Raw genomic sequence first — 23,078 nt, 5'->3', positions numbered from 1 at the left:
CAGAACTTGGGGTTCAAACTAACATGAACTGAAACTGATGAAAAGATTCAGATGACTACACTGTGCCCCAGAAATGAATACTATTGAGTTTCACACAGCTTTGGTTAAAACGTCATCTTTGGCTCACCATACCATGCCTAAATATCAGGGTAGTGGCAGCACATTCTAGAAGGCTTCAGTTTTGGGTGGAAAACCTTATTTAAACACAGAAAGTTGCACTTGTAACAAAGTGTACAAGCAGATCTTTAAAAAATGGGTTCTGTGTCCTTTTGTGCTTCTTTATGATGTGGCAAGAAGGACTGAAATGTACATTTGTTTGTTGCTTCCATTTGCTTTATTTTTTCAATTGTAAAGGCTTGTTTGACTGGAGGACTTTCTCCGGCCCCACCCCAGAGCCCACACCCGCAGCTGAAACCCTCACCCCAACCCCCTGGCCCAGCCCGGAGCCCCCTCCTGCATCCCAGTCCTCTCCGCCCCAGCCTTGAGCCCCTGCTGCACCAAAACTCCCTCCCAGAGCCTGCACCCATCCTGCACACTGAACCTCTCGGCTCCAGCCCAGAGTCCTCTCCTTCACTCTAAACCCTCACCCCGGCCCCACACCAGAGCCCGCACTCTAGCCACAGCCCTCACCCCCTCCCGCACCTCAATCCCCTTCCCCAGCCAGGAGCCCCCTCCCACACCCTGAACCCCTCATTTCTGGCCACACCCCAGAGCCTGAACCCCCAGCACACAGTCCATTCCCCCTGCCACACCCCAACCCCCTGCCTCAGTCCAGAATCTCCTCCCACATGCCAAACTCCTTGGCCTCACCCCCCAGCCTGGATCCCCCTCCTGCACCCAAAACCCCTCATCCCCAGCCCTACCCCTGAGCCTGCACACCCAGCCAGAGCCCTCACCCCCTCCCGCACCCCAACCCCCTGCCTGGTGAAAGTGAGCAAGTGAGTGAGGGTGGGGGAGAACAAGTGACATAGGGAGGCAGGATGGGGTCGGGGGGCAGGTCCTAGGAGAAGGGGTGGGGAAAGGGCAGGGCCTTGGGGAAGGGGCAGAGCAGGGGTGGGGCAAGGGTATTTGGTTTTCTGCAATCAGAAAGTCGGCAACCCTACTCAAAATAGACCAAACAACATTGTTCTGGAAACCCTAGTGATCTTTTACAGTAATAAATTAAGACAGCAGATTGTCTGCTGGAGGTGGATCTCAGTGCAGGTTTCAACACATTATTTCCTGAAGGCATTGCTTTTGCATTATAGTGGCATCCATATTGCTACATAGATGCAGGGTACAAACTGGTAATATTCATGGTCCTGTATGCAGTGTTATCTCATATTTTTCCAGAGGAGTCTATACTCGGGCATCTTACATTTTTGAATATAGGTTGTCATCCTCAGGATAGATTTATCCATACTTCACAGTTTTAACCATGTCTCTGCTTATTCTAACCCCTAGTACAGGCTTCACTGTGCGGTAACTAAATACAATAAATATGGAGTTCAATGTCAGATTCCATTCTTATGGTTTTTTTAATTTTTAGCCCGGATGTGTAAACACTACTGAAGTGGATATTAAAAAGTCTTCAAGAATGAAAAATCCTCACAAAACCAGAAAGGTAAGTACAGTGTTTGGATAGAAAGTGATATATTTCCAGAGTTGTTTATTTAATATGACTGAAATATGTAAAACCTTTTTTTCCTTTCTTTGCATTGAAAAAATACATCAAAAATTCCATAGCCTGTTGTGACTTGAAACTACTAATTAGTAAGCCATTTACTGAAAATTAAAACAGATCTGCTTTTTCTTTAGGAAAGGAGTACATGTGGCACCTTAGAGACTAACAAATTTATTTGAGCATAAGCTTTCGTGAGCTACAGCTCACTTCATCGGATGCATTCAGTGGAAAATACAGTGGGGAGATTTAAATACATAGAGAACATGAAACAATGGGTGTTACCATACACACTGTAAGGAGAGTGATCAGGTAAGGTGAGCTATTATCAGCAGGAGAGCAGGGGTGGGGGGGGGAACCTTTTGTAGTGATAATCAAGGTGGGCCATTTCCAGCAGTTGACAAGAACATGTGAGGAACAGTAGGGGGAAAAATAAACATGGGGAAATAGTTTTACTTTGTGTAATGACCCATCCACACCCAGTCTTTGTTCAAGCCTAAGTTAATTGTATCCAGTTCGCAAATTAATTCCAATTCAGCAGTCTCTCCTTGGAGTCTGTTTGAAGTTTTTTTGTTGAAGAATTGCCACTTTTAGGTCTGTAATCCAGTGACAAAAGAGATTGAAGTGTTCTCCAACTGGTTTTTGAACCCTGAACAGGGGTATTCTATCTGCTACCCAAAATCCATAAACCTGGAAATCCTGGATGCCCCTTCATCTCAGGCATTAGCACCCTGACAGCAGGATTGGCTGGCTATGTAGACTCCCTCCTCAGGCCCTACGCTACCAGCACTCCCAGCTATCTTTGAGACACCACAGACTTCCTGAGGAAACTACAATCCATCGGTGATCTTCCTGATAACACGATCCTAACCACTATGGATGTAGAAGCCCTCTACATCAACATTCCACACAAAGATGGACTACAAACCATCAGGAACAGTATCCCCGATAATGTCACGGCAAACCTGGTGGCTGAACTTTGTGACTTTGTCCTCACCCATAACGATTTCACATTTGGGGACAATGTATATCTTCAAATCAGCGGCACTGCTATGGGTACCGCATGGCCCCACAGTATGCCAACACTTTTATGGCTGACTTAGAACAACTCTTCCTCAGCTCTCGTCCCCTAATGCCCCTACTCTACTTGCGCTACATTGATGACATCTTCATCATTTAGACCCATGGAAAAGAAGCCCTTGAGGAATTCCACCATGATTTCAACAATTTCCATCCTACCATCAACCTCAGCCTGGACCAGTCCACACAAGAGATCCACTTCCTGGACACTATGGTGCTAATAAGCGATGGTCACATAAACACCACCACATACCAGAAACCTACCAACCGCTATGCCTACCTACATGCCTCCAGCTTTCATCCAGACCACACCACATGATCCATTGTCTACAGCCAAGCTTTTTGATACAACCGCATTTGCTCCAACCCCTCAGACAGAGACAAACACCTACAAGATCTCTATCAAGCATTCTTACAACTACACTACCCACCTGCTGAAGTGAAGAAACAGATTGAAAGAGCCAGAAGAGTACCCAGAAGTCACCTACTACAGGACAGGCCCAGCAAAGAAAATAACAGAATGCACTAGCCATCACCTTCAGCCCCCAACTAAAACCTCTCCAACGCATCATCAAAGATCTACAACCTATCCTGAAGGACGACCCATCACTCTCACAGATCTTGGGAGACAGGCCAGTCCTTTCTTACAGACAGCCCCCCAACCTGAAGCAAATACTCACCAGCAACCACACACCACCCAACAGAACCACTAACCCAGGAACCTGTTCTTTCAACAAAGCCCATTGCCAACTGTGCCCACATATCTATTCAGGGGACACCATCATAGGGCCTCATCACATCAGCCACACTCTCCTGCTGGTAATAGCTCACCTTACCTGATCACTCTCATTACAGTGTGTATGGTAACACCCATTGTTTCATTTTCTCTATGTATATAAATCTCCCCACTGTATTGTCCACTGAATGCATCAGATGAAGTGAGCTGTAGCGCACGAAAGCTTATGCTCAAATAAATGTGTTAGTCTCTAAGGTGCCACAAGTACTCCTTTTCTTTTTGTGGATACAGACTAACATGGCTGCTCCTCTGAAACCTGTCATTTTTCTTTACGCTTTTTCTTACAAGGCTATTTAAGGGTACTTAGCACCTTCAGCTTCTGTGGTTCATGCATAATAAAGTCTTACAGGAACTTTCCAATTTTAACTGCCCTAAACAAAATATGTTGTTTGCAAATGTAAATTCTATGGCCCCAAGGAATCCCTCAGAGGCATAGACAGGGACCAAAAGAATAGGAGACCCATATTTTGCAGTGCAGAACATATTGTCAGTATGTTGTTCAGCATATTGAATATTGCATGGTAAATACTTAGTATCCCTGTTACAAATTTTCTATAGTAGTTAAAGGGAAAAATATAAGTAAAAATGCCCACAGAACTTTCACTTGCAGTAAGTACAAACATGCAAGAAAAATAGTAGTAGCAATGGATCCCTGAAAAAAAAATAGGAGTACTTGTGGCACCTTAGAGACTGACACATTTATTAGAGCATAAGCTTTTGTGGGCTACAGCCCACTTCATCAGATGCACAGAATGGAACATATAGTAAGAAGAGATATATATACATACAGATAAGTTGGAAGTTGCCATGCAAACTGTGAGAGGCTAATTAGTTAAGATGAGCTATTATCATCTTATCTAATTAGCCTCTCACAGTTTGCATGGCAACTTCCAACTTATCTGTATGTATATATATCTCTTCTTATTATATGTTCCATTCTATGCATCCGATGAAGTGGGCTGTAGCCCACGAAAGCTTATGCTCTAATAAATTTGTTAGTCTCTAAGGTGCCACAAGGACTCCTGTTCTTTTTGCGGATACAGACTAACACGGCTGCTACTCTGAAAAATGGATCCCTGCACATCCTTGAAGGTAAAGAGAAACTCTAATTTAGAATAAAGATGTCCCCAGATAAAATCCCTGGAACTTTGGAGGAAATAGATTTGATATACCAAACCAGTTTTACAAATTGCCCAAGTCTATATAACAGGTTGGACCAATACCCCAGATCCAAACAGCCCTAAATTATAAGGTATTTCAGATCCAGAGCTGGATCCCAGTTCTGTACATTGATCCCGTTTTTAATCTAAAGCAGGGATCGGCAACCTTTGGCACGCGGCCCATCAGGGAAATCCACTGACGGGCCAGAATGGTTTGTTTACCTGCAGCATCCGCAGGTTCGGCCAATCGCAGCTCCCACTGGCCGCGGTTTGCCGTTCCAGGCCAATGGGGGCTGTGGTAAGCGGCAGCCAGCAGATCCCTCAGCCCACGCCGCTTTCTGCAGCCCCCATTGGCCTGGAACAGCAAACCGCGGCCAGTGGGAGCTGCGATCGGCCGAACCTGGGGACGCTGCAGATAAACAAACCAGCCCGGCTCACCAGCGGATTTCCCTGATGGGCCGTGTGCCAAAGGTTGCCGATCCCTGATCTAAAGTATCACTTTGTAATTAGATTATAGTGTTGTTACATGGTAAAGTCCTGAATCTGAAGGAAGACTGGATTTGGAGATGTCATCAGCACAATTTGATTGCATTAGTGAAAGGTCCCAGGCATTAGTCATTTTTCAAGCACCTGGCACACATTTGGGAACTGTACAAATAATAATTCATCATGGCCGTGTACCTCTCAATTTCCTGTTCCTTCTCTTCCGTGCCAACCACCTCCACCCACTAGAATAGCTGCCCTACTGTGTCATCCCTAACACGTGCTACATGCAAATATATAGAGAGAGAGTTAGACATAAAATCCTATGTTATCATGTAATAGGGCCTTTTCTCAGAATTCTTTATTTCATTTTGCAACATTGTGTTCAATGCATGGCATATTTACAGGACTGTTGAACAATGATGTAAGGCTTGTGAAAACACAGAGGTAGCTAACTTCTTGAATACATAATAGAAAAATATATATGATGATGTTTGTATAAGATAAGCACTCTTTAAAAACAAATGTCTTTCTTTCCATACTTTTTCATAGTCTGTGTATGGATTACAAAATGACATTCGAAGTCATAGTCCTACCCACACACCAGTACCAGAAACTAAGCCACCTACAGAAGACGAATTACACCAAGAGGTTTGAAAACAATTATAATAAACTTCTAAAATTAGAATAAAAAGTTACCATAACTGTCAAGTATATTTCTTTAACATTTAAATTAGATCAATTAAATGGTTAGAGGAAACAAAGTTTGAGAGTATATTTCTTCTCATCACAGTACATGGAGATTTATGCATATAACTTTCATTAAGGGTAATGGGAGTAGCACTAAATTTTTTTAGTCTTTATTAACAGTGTAAGGCTTTACCAATAATCCAGTTAGTGTGTTCTTTTTTAAATTAAATGCATTAGCCTTTTTTCAGTAACCAGGTCACTCATTCTCTCTTCCAACACTTCACTATAAGGTTTGAGAGCATAGTTGCCTCTCAGTGTATGTGGATTTACTCACATATTGCCATTAAAGTTTCATTAATCTTTCCCAGAGCAATAGAAGTGGTAAAAGGTGGGTGACTGGGAACAATTAATGGGTTTCTCTGTAAAAATTAAAATACTAATTAGATTTATGTTGATGAACCTTTAGGAAAAAATGTTATACTTGTCCATTTTTATCTATGTATAATGTCTTGTATTTATAGAGTTCCATCTACTTCAAAAATATTATGATAATATGTCATTATAGCTCAGATACACTTCTCTGTGACTTAGGAAAAATTAAATCTACATTGTAGTCCTAATAAAAAGTTCTAAAAATAAAACCAAGCAAGACATTACTCATGCCACTTTTTGCCTTCACTTTTTCAGATAAAATATTGGCAAATACAGTTAGATAGACATCGGTTAAAAATGTCAAAAGTTGCAGAGAGGTACGTATATTGTCACATTTTCTATTTTTGAAATGGTCTAAGAAGTATCTAGAAAATATCTGTGAGAAGAATCCAGAGAGGAGGAGACAAGGGAGTTGGGATGTGTTATTCAACTTGACTGAAGACAGTTTACTTCATGTGAGCAATGAAAGCATGTCTATTTTCTGATTTGCTAATATGGTATGATTTAATGCCATTTCTCTCAGTTCAGTGAAACAGAAAAAAAATGATGAATTTAGAAGAAAGCTGTGGCCTGATCATGTAACTGCTTTGTACACTAAGCTCCCTGACATTGCCTACCCTAGGAAAATCTGTTTTTCAGGACCAGTGTGGAGAAAAGGCTACAAAATTCCTAATGTAGATGTAACCTACTGGTTATTGTATGTTGCATATGTCTATCTGTACCCTATGTACAAAGGCTGTGTCTGTTACAGCTCTACAGTATAGAGCCTGACTCTTTAGCTTCACTAGAGCATCTCTTATTTTCAGCTCAGGAAGCCCCTAGTTCAGTCCCTGGTATTGGCCAAATTGGTGGCCGTCTCACAAACTCCTGTTGAAGTCATCGGGTACCACCGGTGGTGTTGATGATTTTTTGTGGGCCTGAAAGACATTTTTGCACCAGGACATTGTACTAAGTTCATTCCCGAGAAATTTTAAAAAAATGACCGCTGTTTCATTCTCTCCCCCCTGCACCACCAGCATCATTAACTGACTCTTATCCTGCATGTTCTCACCCCATTCTGCATTAAGATGACTGAACAACCCAGTTTTTATAAATAAATAGGGCAACTATATCTCCCAGAAAGCCAGAAATATCCTTATTTTCAGAACTGGTGCCTGTTTTAGAGAAACCATAGTTTGTCCTGGTTTTTTTGTCATTTTTCCAACCCCCTGTAATCTGGCCACCCGAATGAGCCATTGCACTGCTGAGTTGGTGAATCAGGCAGTAGGCTGAGTGACAGCACCTATGCAGTCGTACAATAATGTTGCCACCTTGCCTCAATTAAGCCTCCCAGTGAGCTTCCCTCCCAGTTCATCCCTCCCCGACTCAGAGTCAGATCTACTTAATTAGTTTTTTATTTCAGCTTCTCTCTGTGCCTTATTTCAATCTCTTTGACTTCAGTTGCCCCATCTATAAAATGAGGCTGAAACCTGATTCATGGGGTGCATGTTAGACTTTATTAATTAATCCATTTGGAATTCTTCAGTGAAATTCCATGCAGAAATGTTTAGAAGTATTAATAAAGCTTGCCATTTATTTTATTTCAGCCCTTGATAAAATAGGAAGCAGTATCCCACCACCACCAGAGTTTACTTTTGAAAAACAGGTTTCTGATCATAAAGCTCATTAACATGACAATGTTTGATGGTTTTGTTTTTTTTAGTCTGTTAGCTTACACAGAGCAGTATGTGGAATATGATCCATTTCTTGTGCCACCTGACCCCTCTAACCCTTGGCTATCAGATGACACTACATTCTGGGAACTAGAGGTCTGGTATGTTAGTTCTTCCTTCTTTTCAGATTAATAATGTATGTAGCAATAATTTCCGTCTTTGTTTGAAATGTGCAGATTTCCACCATACATTCTGCAGCACAGTACTGAGGCAGATAGGAAATGAGATTACCATGCATACCAATTTGCTCTTGGTCTTTTCAGCTGTACAGTTTCATGTTATTTTGAATGGATTCATATACCTGCATGAAAAACTGCAGGGTCCACAATGGCCAATATACAGGGTTCCACTGGGGAGGGGGATGAGAAGGGGAGCCCCATATGTGTGCGTGTGTGTATACACATACACGCACACTCCTATGCTATATTGATTAAGCACTGACAGTGTGCTTGGCACCGACCATTAAATCTCTGTTTAACAACACCATACAAGCACAAGTGACTTGGAAGGTGAGAAACCTGTAGCTGAACTTTAGGAGTTCCCATCATTACTTGCATATACAACACTACCAAGTGCTAGCTCAGTCTGTGACTACTTTTTTTCTTGCCCCCAGCAAAGAGCCAGGGCAACAGAGGGTAAAGCGATGGGGCTTTGGCATGGATGAAGCATTGAAGGACACAGTGGGGAGAGAGCAGTTTCTCAAGTTCCTGGAGTCAGAGTTCAGCTCTGAAAATTTAAGGTGAAGCGGAAGAATTGTTATCTTTTAACACCAGCTAAGAAATGTTTTGTGTGTCTGTTGCCATTCTTTTATATTTATTTTCTCCCTTATAGATATAGTCCCATTTCTTCTCCTTAAGGGTCCAAACCTACGAGGTATCGCAGGCCCTCATTTTCCGATGGCTTTGGGTGTTCATGGTGCTCAGGCGAACACCAACAAAGATATAAATAGTCTGTATCCCTAAACACACTATTCTGGTCATGCCCAGTTTCTAGAGAGATCCTTTCTCAAATCATCATATTACATGTCTCAGAAACACTGACCAACCACAGGGCATTTGGTATCTTTTAATATATACAGCATTATAAGGACAGTAAACTTACAGTGGGAAATTTTCAAATGCAACTAAGGGATTTAGGAGCAAAAATCCCATGGATGTTTTCTCCTAAATGTCTTAGCTGCTTTTGAAAATCTCCCCCACAGTGGTTAAAAAGAACAGTAAAATGCTCTTAACTCTTAGTGTAAGGTTAAACATGGTATGACTGATGTGACTTGCTCCTGTCATGCAAGTTTTTTAAAAGCTTGTAAATCCCCAAGAAACTTCTCTTCAAAAATTACATAATAAAGGTGCTGTGTATGTGTAGGACAACCTGTCAAATCTAAAATTTTCTAGTTTAAAACAAGATCTCTTTAAGCAATGAACAGAAAAGGCCTATTTCACAGTATAGAATTATAGCCAAACCATTGGCAAAAGCCATTTTTGGTTGTTGCTGTTCCAATGAAGCTGTATTAAAACCATATGCATGTGAGAAGAACTTAACAACAAATATTAATTTTTGCTTTTCTACGACCAAAAAAAGTGAATTTTGTTTCTCAGAGGTATGTACATCAAAACCCCATCTCCATACTAAGTTCTTGTGCTTTCACCCACACATCACTTTTCATTGCCCAGCTGTGACTCCCTTAAAAATGGGATTCACCAGACACCTAAGCATTATGGAGAGAGACCCTGGTCTAGTGTAAAAGCCCTATTTTGAAAGATGCCAAGCACCCTCAGTTTCTAGAGATGAGAGTATATAGCACTGAAGTTATTCCAAACTTACACCAGAGTAACTGGGAGCAGATTATGCCATGCTGTTGGGTATTGTTTTACCATATTGTATTTAACATATTCACAGTTTGGCGATCTGCAACATTAAATTTGGATTTAATGTGTTAATACAGGAAAACCCTTATCTAGACAAGTTACGGAACAATTTTGGATCAAATATATACATGAAATATTCTGGACCCTATCCTTTTCCCAGCTGTTATTTTGCATTGATTTCAAAGGGAATAAGATCTGGGCCAATGGGTGTTTGCTAAATAACATGTTACTTATAGGTGGCAATTTCTGAATTAAAAAAGCTAAGCGATAATTAAAGGGCAAACCTTTTATCAGCCTGGTACAAAGGAGTGGGAAGGGGTTTTTTTAATTTATTTAAAAAATGTCCCAGTAATTCCTTATTCAAGGCAGCTGTTCAAACATTAACCTGTTCAACCTAGCATATGCTATGTTTTCTACACTTTTCTATGACTATTTTGTCTTGCTGCCAACCAGACTGTTACCACATAATCCCAGGCTCTTTCCTCTAATCCTATTTACAATCACAGGCAAACTGCAAGTGACTGATCCAGCAAAATACTCTAGAGGATTTTATTTGGAGCTAATTTCTCAATGTGCCATCTACCATTATATCTATCTATCTAGGTTCCTGTATTGGCGTAATAAAGTATAATATCTGAGCGGTGATGGGTGCCAAATAAAAAGCTATGCCTGTGACATGTTAGAGAGCACTCATTTTAAAGTCTCATATGTATGAGACTCAAAATGCCACCGATTGCAGTGATATAAATAACATCTACTTCTGACATAGTAATTCCATGCACAATGAGGCAAAAAGTACCTGTTGATGCACAATGGCACACCTAAAAGTGTCAGCATGTTCCCGAATGCCATCACAACTCAGTTTTGATTTCTTTAAATTTAAGAGCACCTACCTGCTTACACAGCTATTAACCACATAGCAATAGAATTTGTAGTTTGGGGGATTTGACAGCATCTTTCTAATACTGTGCAAGGGGATTTGCTTCCATCAACAGCTCCTCAGCTTAGGAACATGACTAACATAACTTCACATCCATGTTTATTAGGTGTCATCCCATTGCAGATTTGACCATGACTGAATTTAAAACAAGTGTCATCAAAACTAGAGGAGTAGCAAACAGATGGGACTATAGTAGCAAGCTGTGAAATGTCCTGTAGAAAATACAGCATCAGGCTTCAGGCAGTAAGGAAACATTCACTCCTAATCAATGTAAAGCCCTGTGCCCATGTCAATGGAAGAAATGGAGAAGATATAAAAAGAGACTGTAATCAAGGAGCCACACCAATTACTTGAAACCATGTTTATTTTCATGGTTATATCATTAATACTCTCAATATGACTGTTTTCATGCTCTTGAGTTGAGAAGTGTGGAATCAGGATTTGTACTGGGAGTGAAGATGGTCCACACTAGATTCTTTCTGAAGGAGTGCGACCCAATGTGAAGAAATTTGAAGCAGGGGACTGAAACTGAGAGGAAGGATAGTTCAGTGGCTAGGATGCTAGCCTGGGATGTAGGTTCAACAGATGTAGGTTCAGTTTCCTGCTTTGACACGTACTGTGTGACTCAGGCAAGTTAATTAGTGTCTCTGTGCTTTGGTTCCCTATTTGTAAAATGGGAGCAATACTACGTCCCTACCTCATGCGGGTGTGAAGATAAATAATTAAAGACTGTGAGGTGCTCAGCTACTACAGTAATGGGGTGGGGGAGCCATGTCAGCACCATAAATTGATAAATTATAATACTGTACTTCTTGGGTAAAGAGGCAGTTCAGCTGGATGAGAGACATCCCTAGTCAATGTAACTACTGGTTGGTCCCCTCTTGCTCTTCATTCAGCTAATATTTCTTGGAAAAAGGCTGCTCAGGGGTGTTAGTACTGTAGCTTCAGTACAGGACATGGGATTCTGAGTGGAACGTTTAATTCAGAAGGCTCACAGAACTGCTCCTCCATGCATCAAGCCGATACTATTACACCCTGCTTAGTAATCATCCACTGAGAGCAAGTCCTTTTGGAAGCACTGCTTTATGCTTGGTTCACTGGGGGCCAAATATTACAGTAACACAAGAGATGAGAGTATCATTTTTGCAAAGTTCCTAGCTCCTGTTAGGAAGCAAAGAACTATATTTTAAAGGTTTCAGAGTAGCAGCCATGTTAGTCTGTATCCGCAAAAAGAACAGGAGTACTTGTGTCACCTTAGAGACTGACAAATTTATTAGAGCATAAACTTTTGTGGGCTACAGCCCACTTCATCGGATGCATAAAATGGAACATATAGTAAGAAGATATATATATATATACACATACAGATAAATTGGAAGTTGCCATACAAACTGTGAGCGGCTAATTAGTTAAGATGAGCTATTATCAGCAGGAGAAAAAAACTTTTGTAGTGATAATCAAAATGGCCCATTTAGACAGTTGACAAGAAGGTATGAGGATACTTAACCTAAGGAAATAGATTCAAAATGTGTAATGGCCCAGCCACTCCCAGTCTCTATTCAAACCCAAGTTAATGGTATCTAGTTTGCATATTAATTCAAGCTCAGCAGTTTCTCCTTGGAGTCTGTTTTTGAAGCTTTTCTGTTGCAAAATTACCACCCTTAAATCTTTTACTGAGTGGCCAGAGAGGTTGAAGCGTTCTACCGGTTTTTGAATGTTATGATTCCTGACGTCAGATTTGTGTCCATTTATTCTTTTGCGTAGAGACTGTCCTGTTTGGCTAATGTTCATGGCAGAGAGGCATTGCTGGCACATAATGCTGTATATCAGATTTGCAGGTGAACGAGCCCTTGATGGCATGGCTAATGTGATTAGGTCCTCTGATGGTGTCACTTGAATAAATATGTGGACAGAGTTGGCATCGGGCTTTGTTGCAAGGATAGGTTCCTGGTTAGAGTTTTTGTTGTTGTGTGGTGTGTGGTTGCTGGAGAGTATTTGCTTCAGGTTGGGGGGGCTGCCTGTAAGTTTTAGCGTGATCCAGTACTGCCTAGATCAGTTGGTTGCCCAGGCACTCTGGGATATTCAAAGGAGCTCATGGGATTGAGGCACTTAGTTCCCATTGAAATATGAGAGTTAGACACCTAACTTCCTTAGTCTCCCTTGAAAATCCCAGCCTCTCTCCTTATCTGATCCTTGCTATGTCTGTATATCACTGAGGTCTCTGAACAGTGAGTATTTATATGTTGTTTGTCTATTAGTTTCCAGGTGGAGGTTGTTATTGATTTCAAACTATAAAGACCTACATGGTTTTGAGTCTTGCCTAGATGACAGACCATCTTTCTCCCTATGTGATACAGCAGCAGCTGTGTGCTCAACAGAGGTACTTGTGCTAAAAACAGCCCAAAGAGTTAAAAAGGAAGGAAAAGTGGCAGGGCATCTTCTGAAATGTGCCCTTCTCCTTGATCAGATAGACCTTGGATTTGTTAACTTCTTAAGATGCTGGAAAGCTCGAGGGAGAGAAGAGTTCTGGGTGCTTGGTAGTGTGTATATATGTGTGTGTGGGAGTGGGGGTTAGAGAGTGGTCGGATATGGGGTTAGCATGCTGGACAAATATTCTAGTTTCAGCAAGCCAGTGTGCACTGGAATTTTGTGGGGGGTTATTTTTGTAATCACACACCGTACTTGCTGTAAAAATGTCTAGCACCAGGGATAGATGCTTCAGATTCATCCTTTCAATAAATAAGTCAAATAATTGTATACAGCTCAGTGGTGTGAAACACAGACTATATCAGCCTTATGTCTGAATGGTCATACTTTTGTTTACTTTATCTGAAAGAATATATACATATATTGTAGTTTAATTATACCACAATAAAATGATTTGATTGGTGGAAGAGGGAATGATACAGGAGATAGGCATATTGGTTTTGATTGATTTTTTTCCCCTTCGACCTCACCTTGTTTTTCTTATTGCTGTTTATTATTAATCATTGTTGTAGATTATTTTAAAATGTTTTTATGTATTTAAATATATTTATCTGAAATGCCAGTGGGACACTAGTTCTGCAGTTAACAGACCATGGAGAACAGTTACTGGCCTTTGTTGAAAGGTATAACAGGCAGAGCTTGTAGCAACCTACAGTTAAGATTGCCTAACACTTTCTATTAACTCCTGTTTTCAGTTGCTAATAAAGGTGCCAAACTTTAATATCTCAGACTGAAAATTTTCCATGCTTGCTCTCTGCCTCAGAATGAATTTTTGGAATATTTCAGCGAAAGGGAGAATAAGACTAAGGATTAATAGGTAGTTTGGCCAATGTTAACATTTTTTCCAACCATTCCCTTGAAGAGCTTTAGCACCTCCTTGTTTTGGAGCAAGACTTGGTATTTGGAAAAGGGGTGAGCCTAGGTGTCAGAGAGAGGGTTTTTTCTGTCCCCATGACAGAGTTACAAAGGTGCACGTGCTCAGTGGAGCTTGTTAGGAGCTTGCTGCTAAAACCTCCAAATGTTCCACCCAGCTCCATAAAGCTACCTACATGCCAACTGCACTATGTTCCAGTCCTACAGAGCTCCCCACATGATAGGCACAAAGCTAAAGCTCCAGATATAGGAATGCTCCAGTAGCTTTGGCCCATGGGTGGTTGTATTGCCTTGGGAGTGAGGAGGAGTGAGCCTGTGAGTTCTAGTTAGGGTTCTTCCATTAGCTGGTGTTAATTCTATGAATGTCACTTCCCAGGCAGTCTTAATTTGGCCCCTTATGTGTATGCATGATGATGGTATTTAATTGCATGTTTACATACTACTTGTTCTACAGAACCCTTGCTTTATCCAGTGCACTGGAGAGACCGTGATTGAGACAGAGGGCTGTAAGAAAAGAAAGGATGTTCTCTTGTGTTTAAGGCAGTGCACAGGGACCCTGCAGGTCTGTGTTCCAACCCTGGCTCTGCTACTGATTTCCTGTGTGATAGCTGGCAAAATGACTGCACACACACAAGGTGGTGGCCTTAATGCTTGGCTCTTCTGTGGGAAGAGGGCATACATTTGGTTTCGAAAGCTCAGTAAGCAGATTAAAATGTGTGTCTGCAGTGAAGTAATCTCCCTAGACAGCATCTTGCAGCTCTCAGCGCATTTTTTTTTCCATTTTAAAAGAGGTTTCTACAATTACAGTCTCACGGTTTCTGTTGGGTTTTTGGAATACTAATGTTAGACATGTAAAATAAAAATTAACCTACCAGTGAGGAGCTTGTGCTCACCTTGATAAAGATGGGTCTGGGTTGCCTTTCTTTTCCATGCTAGAAGCTACATGTTCCTCCAAAGTAGTTCAGTTTATCTCCCGCCTATTTTTCCATTACTGTCTGTACCACAGCATAAAGGCAATGGTTTACCTGCAAAATAGGATCCTGGGTTTATTTGTGGGGCTCCCAGAAATATTGGTGATGGCAAGAAGGAACAAACCAGATCACTGTCCTAGGATACATCCTAATGGATGTCTGGGTCAGGCTAACTGAAAATGGCTGTGGTTACAAAGAACATCTTCCCCCTTTCATTTCTCTGCTCTTTACCTACCTTCTGTATACATGAATAATCAGCCAATCCCAGTAGGTGCATTGGAGTGGGGCTTGCACTGCAGGACATACCCTCTGAAATGTAAATATCTAAAGCAGTTTAAAACAACAAAGCAGGTTGCCCAAACTCGACAGAATTATTTACTGGGTCAGCTGAATTAGTCTGTGTGCTGTGCAGTTGTTAAGCTCGTGTAAGAAGAACACTGTTCTAGGTGCATTGCTTTCAAAATTACAGACCAAATAAAGTAAGACTATCAGATTTTGGTGGTTCAGTGGTTAGGGCACTAACCTAGGACTTCAGAGATTTGGGTTTTAAGCTCCTGTTCTGACACAGACTCTCTGTGTGATCTTGGGCAAACACTGAGCACCAGATCCTCAAAGCAATTTAGGTACCTAAATATCTTGTTTCAGAGTAGCAGCCGTGTTAGTCTGTATCTGCAAAAAGAAAAGGAGGACTTGTGGCACCTTAGAGACTAACACATTTATTTGAGCATAAGCTTTCGTGAGCTACAGCTCACTTCATCGAATATTCGATGAAGTGTGCTGTAGCTCACGAAAGCTTATGCTCAAATAAATTAAATATCTTTTGAGGATCTAGGCCTTAGTCTTCCTATACCTCAGTTCCCCATCTGTAAAATGGGGATAATAGCACTCCCTTCCATCATAGGGGTGCTGTGAAGATAAATACAGTAAAAGATTGTGAGGCACTCAGATATTACACTAATGGAGGCCATATAGGTACCTAAAATAGATATCTCAAAAGATAGAGGCTGATATTAGGCAGTTGAAAGTCAAGTTGAAGGAAAGCCATAACAAGCTAAGCCGCTGAATGAGGTTATCAAGTTCCCTTTTAGGCTTCTGACCAGACAAAAAGGAGAGGTGAGACAGAACAGGTGACTGGGGAAGAGACCTATCTTTATCTCACTCCCCTGCTACAAAGAAGTACTGGGCTAATGTGACCACCCTGCCTACCATTTGTCAGAGTTAAGCCAGTTGAATAGGGGGCACTATGAGAGACTAATTGCTTCCAAGCAGGTAAACTATCTGAAGTGAAAGAACTGTTTCATAAGGTGATGTTCTGTTTATTTGCTTTGCTTTACTGTGTTTGTGCAGCAACCTTACTAGACCTGTAAGTACGCAGTGTTATTTCTGACTTCTTGGGAGACCTGGGTAAAACACAATAGTTCCTCAACACAGTGAAAACATGCCTTGGTCTTGCACTGTAGTCAGGACAATACCATGTTTTAACCATATTCCCAAATCATGTTCTCATCATGTGAAGTCCAAGCCAGAGCACGGTCAATATCAACTGAGTTCCAGCTTCTCTATGTTATTAGACCAACCATGCTGACATCATATTGGAAGACTATATTGCATCTGGCTCTTCCGAGATGGCAGAAACCACATAGTAGTGTCCTTAGGTCCTGTCTTCTCTGAGAATAAAACTGTGCAAGTTAACTACACCATGTTTAAGTCTAGTTGTTTCTAGCAGGATTCCCAGAGCAGGGATCCTATATGTTAACTGTGTTGTACAGTCTGTGGACAACCAAATAGTGATTAAAATACAGTGATCAAGGTAATCATGCTAGTATCCTAATAGCAACAACTGTATAATTGTGATTCCAGGTAGCACAGTTCTGATCACATTTGGTCAAGGCCTTTTTAGTGATATTTTATTGCGGGAAAAAAACATACCATGGTCCCACACATAACCTTACATGGCCTCCTGAAGTGTGTGTGCTCTGTATAGCAAGATTGGCTAGATTGGGCACTACTATTTACAATTGCTCAAAATACCAGGTCAAGGGACAGGCAATGAAATTGAAAGGGGGCAAATTTAAAGCTGATAAAAGGAAATACATTTTCAGATGATATGCAATTAGCATGCACAGTACACAGCCACAAAATACAGCTGAGGCTAAGAGCTTAGCAGGATTCAAAAGAAGATTAGACCTTTATATGGATAGCAAGAGGTCTGGCCTAGTGAATAGGGAGGAAGCAGTAGATGTGATGTATCTTGATTTCAGTAAGGCTTTTGACGCAGTCCCACATGACATTCTCACAAGCAAATTAGGGAAATGTGGTCTAGATGAAATTACTATAAGGTGGGCACAAAACTGGTTGAAAGACCATACTCAAAGACTAGTCATCAAAGATTTGCTGTCAAACTGGGAGGGCTATCTAGTGGGGTTCCACAATGGTCTGTCCTGGGTCCAGTACCATTCCATATTTTCATTAATGACTTGAAAAATGGAGTGAAGTGTATGCTTATAAAATTTTCAGATGACACCAAGCTGGGAGAGGTTGCAAGCACTTTGGAGGACAGGGTTAGAATTCAAAAGAACCTCGACAAATTGGAGAATTGGTCTGTAATCAACAAGATGAAATTCAGTTAAGACAAGTGCAAAGTACTACCCTTAGGAAGGAAAACTCAAATGCACAACTACACAGTGGGGAATAACTGGCTTGATAGTAGTACTGCTGAAAAGGATCTTGGGATTATAGTGGATCACAAATTGAATATGAGCCAACAACCTAATGTAGCTGTGAAAAAGGCTAGTATGCTAGGGTGTATTGACAGGAGTGTCGTATGTAAGACATAGGAGATAACTATCCTGCTCTAATCAGCAGCCTCAGCTCGAGTACTATGTCCAATTCTAGGTGCCACACTTTAAGAAACATATGGGAAAATTGGAATGAGTCCAGAGGAAAGCAACAAACATGATAAAGGGTTTAAAAATCCTGACCTATCAAAAAAAGGTTTAAAAAACTGGGCATAATTAGTCTTGAGAAAGAAGACTGGGGGGACCTGATAACAGTCTTCAAATATGTTAAGGACTGCTATAAACAGGACGGTGATCAATTGTTCTCCATGTCCACTGAAGGTAGGACAACAAGTAATGGGCTTAGTCTGTAGCAAGGGCAATTAAATTTAGAAATTTGGAAAAACTTTCTAACCATCAGGATAGTTAAGCTCTGAAATAGGCTTCCAAGGCAGTTTCTGGAATCCCCATTATTGGTTGGACAAAAACCTCTCAGGATGGTCTAGGTATATTTGGTCCTGCCTCAGCACAGGTGTCTTGAGGTCCCTTCTAACCCTACATCTCTAGGATTCTATAAATCTTCATTCTTCAAGGCAACCTCTGTCTGATGGGGGTTAGGCAGAAATTTCCCTGTGAGCAGATTACCCTGTAGGATTTCTTGCACCTTCCAGTGAAGCAGCTGATACTGGCCACTGTTTAATATAGGATACTGGACTAGATAGACCACTGGTCTGGGCCAGTATGGCAATTCCTATACAGAAGCTATATAATCCTAACACAAAATTCATAGCTATCATTTTGCTCATTGTTGTGTATTGTTTCTGTGATTTCTGTAAAGCAGTTTTTATGTCATTAAAAACTATACTAATGAGAAAAGGCCATGAGAGGCTGATTAAACCAGAACCTAGGAAAGAAATTAACCTTAGAATTCAAGTTGCCATATTTTACCATAGGTTCTGGTTAGCAGTTGAAGATTTGAAGAAGAGACCTAATCGTGAAGTACCTGCTCGAGTCCAGGAAATCTGGCAGGAGTTTCTTGCTCCAGGAGCTCCCAGTGCCATCAATCTTGATTCCAAAAGTTATGACAAAACCACACAGAATGTGAAGGACCCAGGAAGATACACATTTGAAGATGCTCAGGTCAGTATATGATCTTCATCCAGGCACTTCTGAGGTATAGCACCAGCCACTTGGATGCACACTCTTACAAACACACATATTTGGTAAATATAATATAGTGTTCACTTTTCTAAAAATATCAGTATCAATGCAGTATGGGGGAAACTCATTCCTTTGATTAAGGCCTATGCATTGCTTAAGTGTCATATGAGCCACAATTCTGATGACTGTAGTGGTGCAAAGGCTTCAAGCTGGCCCTCTGCAGATGTGTGAATTTGCCCTGCTAGCAGGGGGTGTAGTGCAATATAGGTACAGGGAAACTAATTCTCTTCAGGTACCAGTTTTCTTAATCCTTTTGCTCGGTTGCATTAAAAAATGCTACAGAAAATCAAATGAATTTCTGCCTCTCAGGATCTGCTCTTGAAGGACTTTTCTTAATCAAAACGAGGAATCTCTTTTCCTCTGGATGCATGTTCATAACTCTCATTAGCGTTTATAGGAGGCAAAAGTTTATTCCAAGGAAAGATTGTTTATCCCATAGGAGAAATAAATACAAAGGCTTGTACTGAGGTTATTTCTGAATCCTGACCTATGTACAAGTGAACCTTATAAACCTCATTGTAAAAGTAATATCCACAGAACAGCATGGTAGGCTTCTAGGAACTGTTCTTCAAGGAGTGATATTCTAGGAATGAAGGACAGTTTGAGTATGACTTCCGAAGGTTTTTTTAATAAAGAAATATGGTACCATACACATAGCAAACAGATAACTCCAATCCGAGTGGCCTTTGTTTTAGATTGAGAATAGCACAGCACAAAACAGCAAAATTTCCACGAGAGAGCACACAATATATGTCTCCTCTGTAATAATCTGCATTAAACTAAACAAACAATGGTTGTCTGCCTCCACTGAACCCTTAGAGATTTAATGGTACAGTACACAAAAAACAAAGACATAAATTACATAGTTAAATACTTCAGAAGCTCTGGAAGCAAAGCTATGTTTAAACTGCAATTGCTAAAGAAAAGCAAGCTTCCTTGCCATTATCCTAGTTTTGAAAACGGGTATGAAAGTTCAACACTCCTTTATTTTCTTTCTAGAGTTTTTCCATTTGTGTATGGTCTGAAGTATGCAGTCTCTATGCAAAGGGGCTTTTTCCCATCAGAACTCCTTCCTTTGATCCAGTTCAGCATAATTTAAGTCTGGCAGTGAACACTTCTCACTCAGAGCAAGCAGGATAGGACTCACCTGTGCTGCCTTGAACATTATGATCTTTACCCACGGTGCTTACGTGGCAAGACTTTTTCAGTAGAGGGCCCCTTCTTTTGGAATTTGCTGCTTGTGATGGTCTGCCAGGTTTTGAGTTGAAGAGCCTCTAGGGCATCAAACAAATAACTTTATTTTTGTTTAAAATACAGCTCTACTCTGTAAGTGACTCACTATAAAAATGGCATCATGGGGTTCCATATTTGTCTCTTGTAGAGTCCAGATCTAATGTGTTCAATTTACAAGTAAAAAAATGTTTTTTCTAACTCCAGCTTTGCCAGCTTAACCTGGAATCTGAGAAGCAACCTGGGTTCTTTAGTTCTTGTGCATTACTACCAGTAATAAGTTCTGCAGGTTAAGTTATTCTCCGTGACACTTTGCGCGGCTGCTGTTTGCAATGGTGTTTGCAAAGATTTAATTGGCTGAATATTGTTAACCAATTCTGTTGATACTGTGGATGAAGGAACAGAATCATCTTTGTTCTCTCTTAGCTGCATTAGCTGTGCTTACAAAAATCAAATGGTGTAAAGACTCACTAAAGGGGCCAGATCTGACTCTGAATGCATGAAGGTAGCATGTTGGGTCAGAAGATGCTATTTTTTACACGATCACTTTTCAGAGATATGTGATTATCAAAACTGCATTAGATGATCAAAACTGAAAGAACTTTGAAAATTTGATCGACTTCTACCCTACATTTGTCCCCTTTTTGTTTACTTTCTCCATTCACTCAGCTTGCACTGTATAAAGTGTTAGGGGTTTCATTTTCAGGTTCATTCACTAGGTCAGTGTTGTTGTGCCAGGATTTCCCCTATACTGCAAGAGAGAGTTTAAGTTATTTTATAAACTGGTTTCATTGAATGTTTACAAATCTATATTTCTATTCATATTGGGTTTTTTAAACCCTCCCACCCCAGCTGTATAAAAACAAATACAGACTCATGGACTTAGACTACTTTACATTTTAGCCCTTCAGTTTTTAGGGCATTCTTTGAATTTGATTTCTGAGCATTCTCTCTCTCTGTAGCAGAGGCCGCTCAACACAATCTGTTGCCCTAGGCACACTTTAGTATGCTGTCCCCTGCGCCACTCAGGTTTGGCCCAGTCTCCCCTCTGTCATAACAGATGGGCAGCCAGGCCAAATCTACTACCCTGGGCAACTGCCCAGAAATCTGCAGCCCTTGGAAGCTGCCTAGCTTACCTATAGCTAGAGTGGCCTCTGCTCTGTAGATATTTGTAAATTCTTCAGGGCATGACTTCACATGCATCTGAACGGTACCTGGGGCATGATCGTGTGACCCAGTTCATGGGGCATGATCTTGACTGGGATCTCAGGACACTACTATATATAAATATTACCAGATAACTACATTAAACTGGATTTATATCTGAGTACATATAAGTAATTTTCAGATAAACATATTACAGGGATATTGTAATTATCTGAAAACCAGATCCAGGAAATAGTTAAGATTCAATTTAAAATAAATCCAAACATGTTATGGTATGGAAATGGACAGTTAAGGCATCCAAACAACTTTAACGCTGCCCTATAGTGAGATGATGCAGTTACAATCAGTGCATAATAGTGTTTGCAGTCCCAGATTTGATTAAATTTAAAGACACATTTGATTCTGCACCCCCCATGGTATCACTACAGAGTGGAGTTTAACAGAATGGCTAATTTAACCCTAAATACAATGTCTTCAAGTGTAGCCCGTGGATTAAATTTTAGTAAATTTATCTATAATGGAAGTTTTGAAGAGTCTATTTAGCTGATGTACTAGTAAATTCTCAGAAAATTCATTCGAATACAGAAGGAGTGCTGTAATTTAAAGGGAAGGTACACTGTATTCTTCACACATGACAAAGTGGTGGATTCTACTTTAAGTACAAAAGTCAATGCAGCCTTAACTTTAGAACTGCAGCGAGTGCTCCTTCCATAAAAATATACGAATAATAATCTCTAGTATCTCTAGTATCTCTCGATAATGGCATTAAATATTCAGTTATGCATCTTTTTGATCTTAGTCCACTGCATCTTGTTTTCAGAACATCAATTCAAAATGTCAATTTTTTAAATTTTATGTCTTTTCTCTTTAGGAGCACATTTACAAACTGATGAAAAGTGATTCCTATCCTCGTTTTATACGATCCAGTGCCTACCAGGAGCTGCTACAGGCCAAGAAAAAGGTATTAGTCCATCTTGTCTTTTTGTTGCCACTGTGCTCAGTGGTGGTGATGTTTGCTACAATACATGGATTTCTCTCCCCTGTGCAAGTGCTGCTGGATATCTGGTAGGTAACCAGGTTGGCTTATGTAGAGTGTCACATACATACAGTAGTTTCATAAATGGATCCTGCACGTGTGTATGTTTTAATAAGTTAAATTAGCCCAAAACCTATTTTTATTTTTACATCTCACATTGTAGCACTCTTTCTGTTACCAAGCAATTTAAACTGAAAGTAGTTTACAAGTACGTTAAATAAAATAAAATGCCTGCAGTATAGCCTTGCAAATTTGCAAATATAATGATTCTCCTTTTCTTTATTTTTATTTAAAAAACCTACTAATTTGTTTAAAATTGATCTCACTGGTATGAATAACTTCTGATTTCATTTTTTTTAAAAGTATCCTAGGATTTCGCTTTCTCTCCCTGTTATTAGATGTCTAGTTTTTATGAGGTTAGGAATCTGATATGAATGTAAGATCATGTTACACTCAGGCAAACAAAAAATCTTACCATGATACATGACCCTTGCTTTT

General features: G+C 40.5%; 1 protein-coding gene across 6 annotated transcripts in view; it reads left to right on the top strand.

Annotated features, from left to right (window-relative positions):
- RGS7 (regulator of G protein signaling 7) overlaps positions 1-23,078 on the top strand; it is a 411,985-nt gene that overhangs the window by 373,392 nt on the left and 15,515 nt on the right. For all 6 annotated transcript variants that reach the window (XM_074948899.1, XM_074948901.1, XM_074948902.1 and 3 more), the window contains exons 10-16: positions 1,529-1,603; positions 5,732-5,830; positions 6,557-6,618; positions 8,004-8,114; positions 8,627-8,752; positions 18,880-19,066; positions 22,416-22,505. In XM_074948899.1, the coding sequence (XP_074805000.1) occupies positions 1,529-1,603; positions 5,732-5,830; positions 6,557-6,618; positions 8,004-8,114; positions 8,627-8,752; positions 18,880-19,066; positions 22,416-22,505 (750 nt within the window). The remainder of the gene's footprint in view (positions 1-1,528; positions 1,604-5,731; positions 5,831-6,556; positions 6,619-8,003; positions 8,115-8,626; positions 8,753-18,879; positions 19,067-22,415; positions 22,506-23,078) is intronic.

This window comes from Natator depressus, chromosome 3, assembly GCF_965152275.1.
Source record: "Natator depressus isolate rNatDep1 chromosome 3, rNatDep2.hap1, whole genome shotgun sequence".
NCBI classification, from domain to species: domain Eukaryota; kingdom Metazoa; phylum Chordata; order Testudines; family Cheloniidae; genus Natator; species Natator depressus.
The sequence above is the reverse complement of the archived record's forward strand: the minus strand, read 5'-3'. Positions and strand labels throughout refer to the sequence as shown.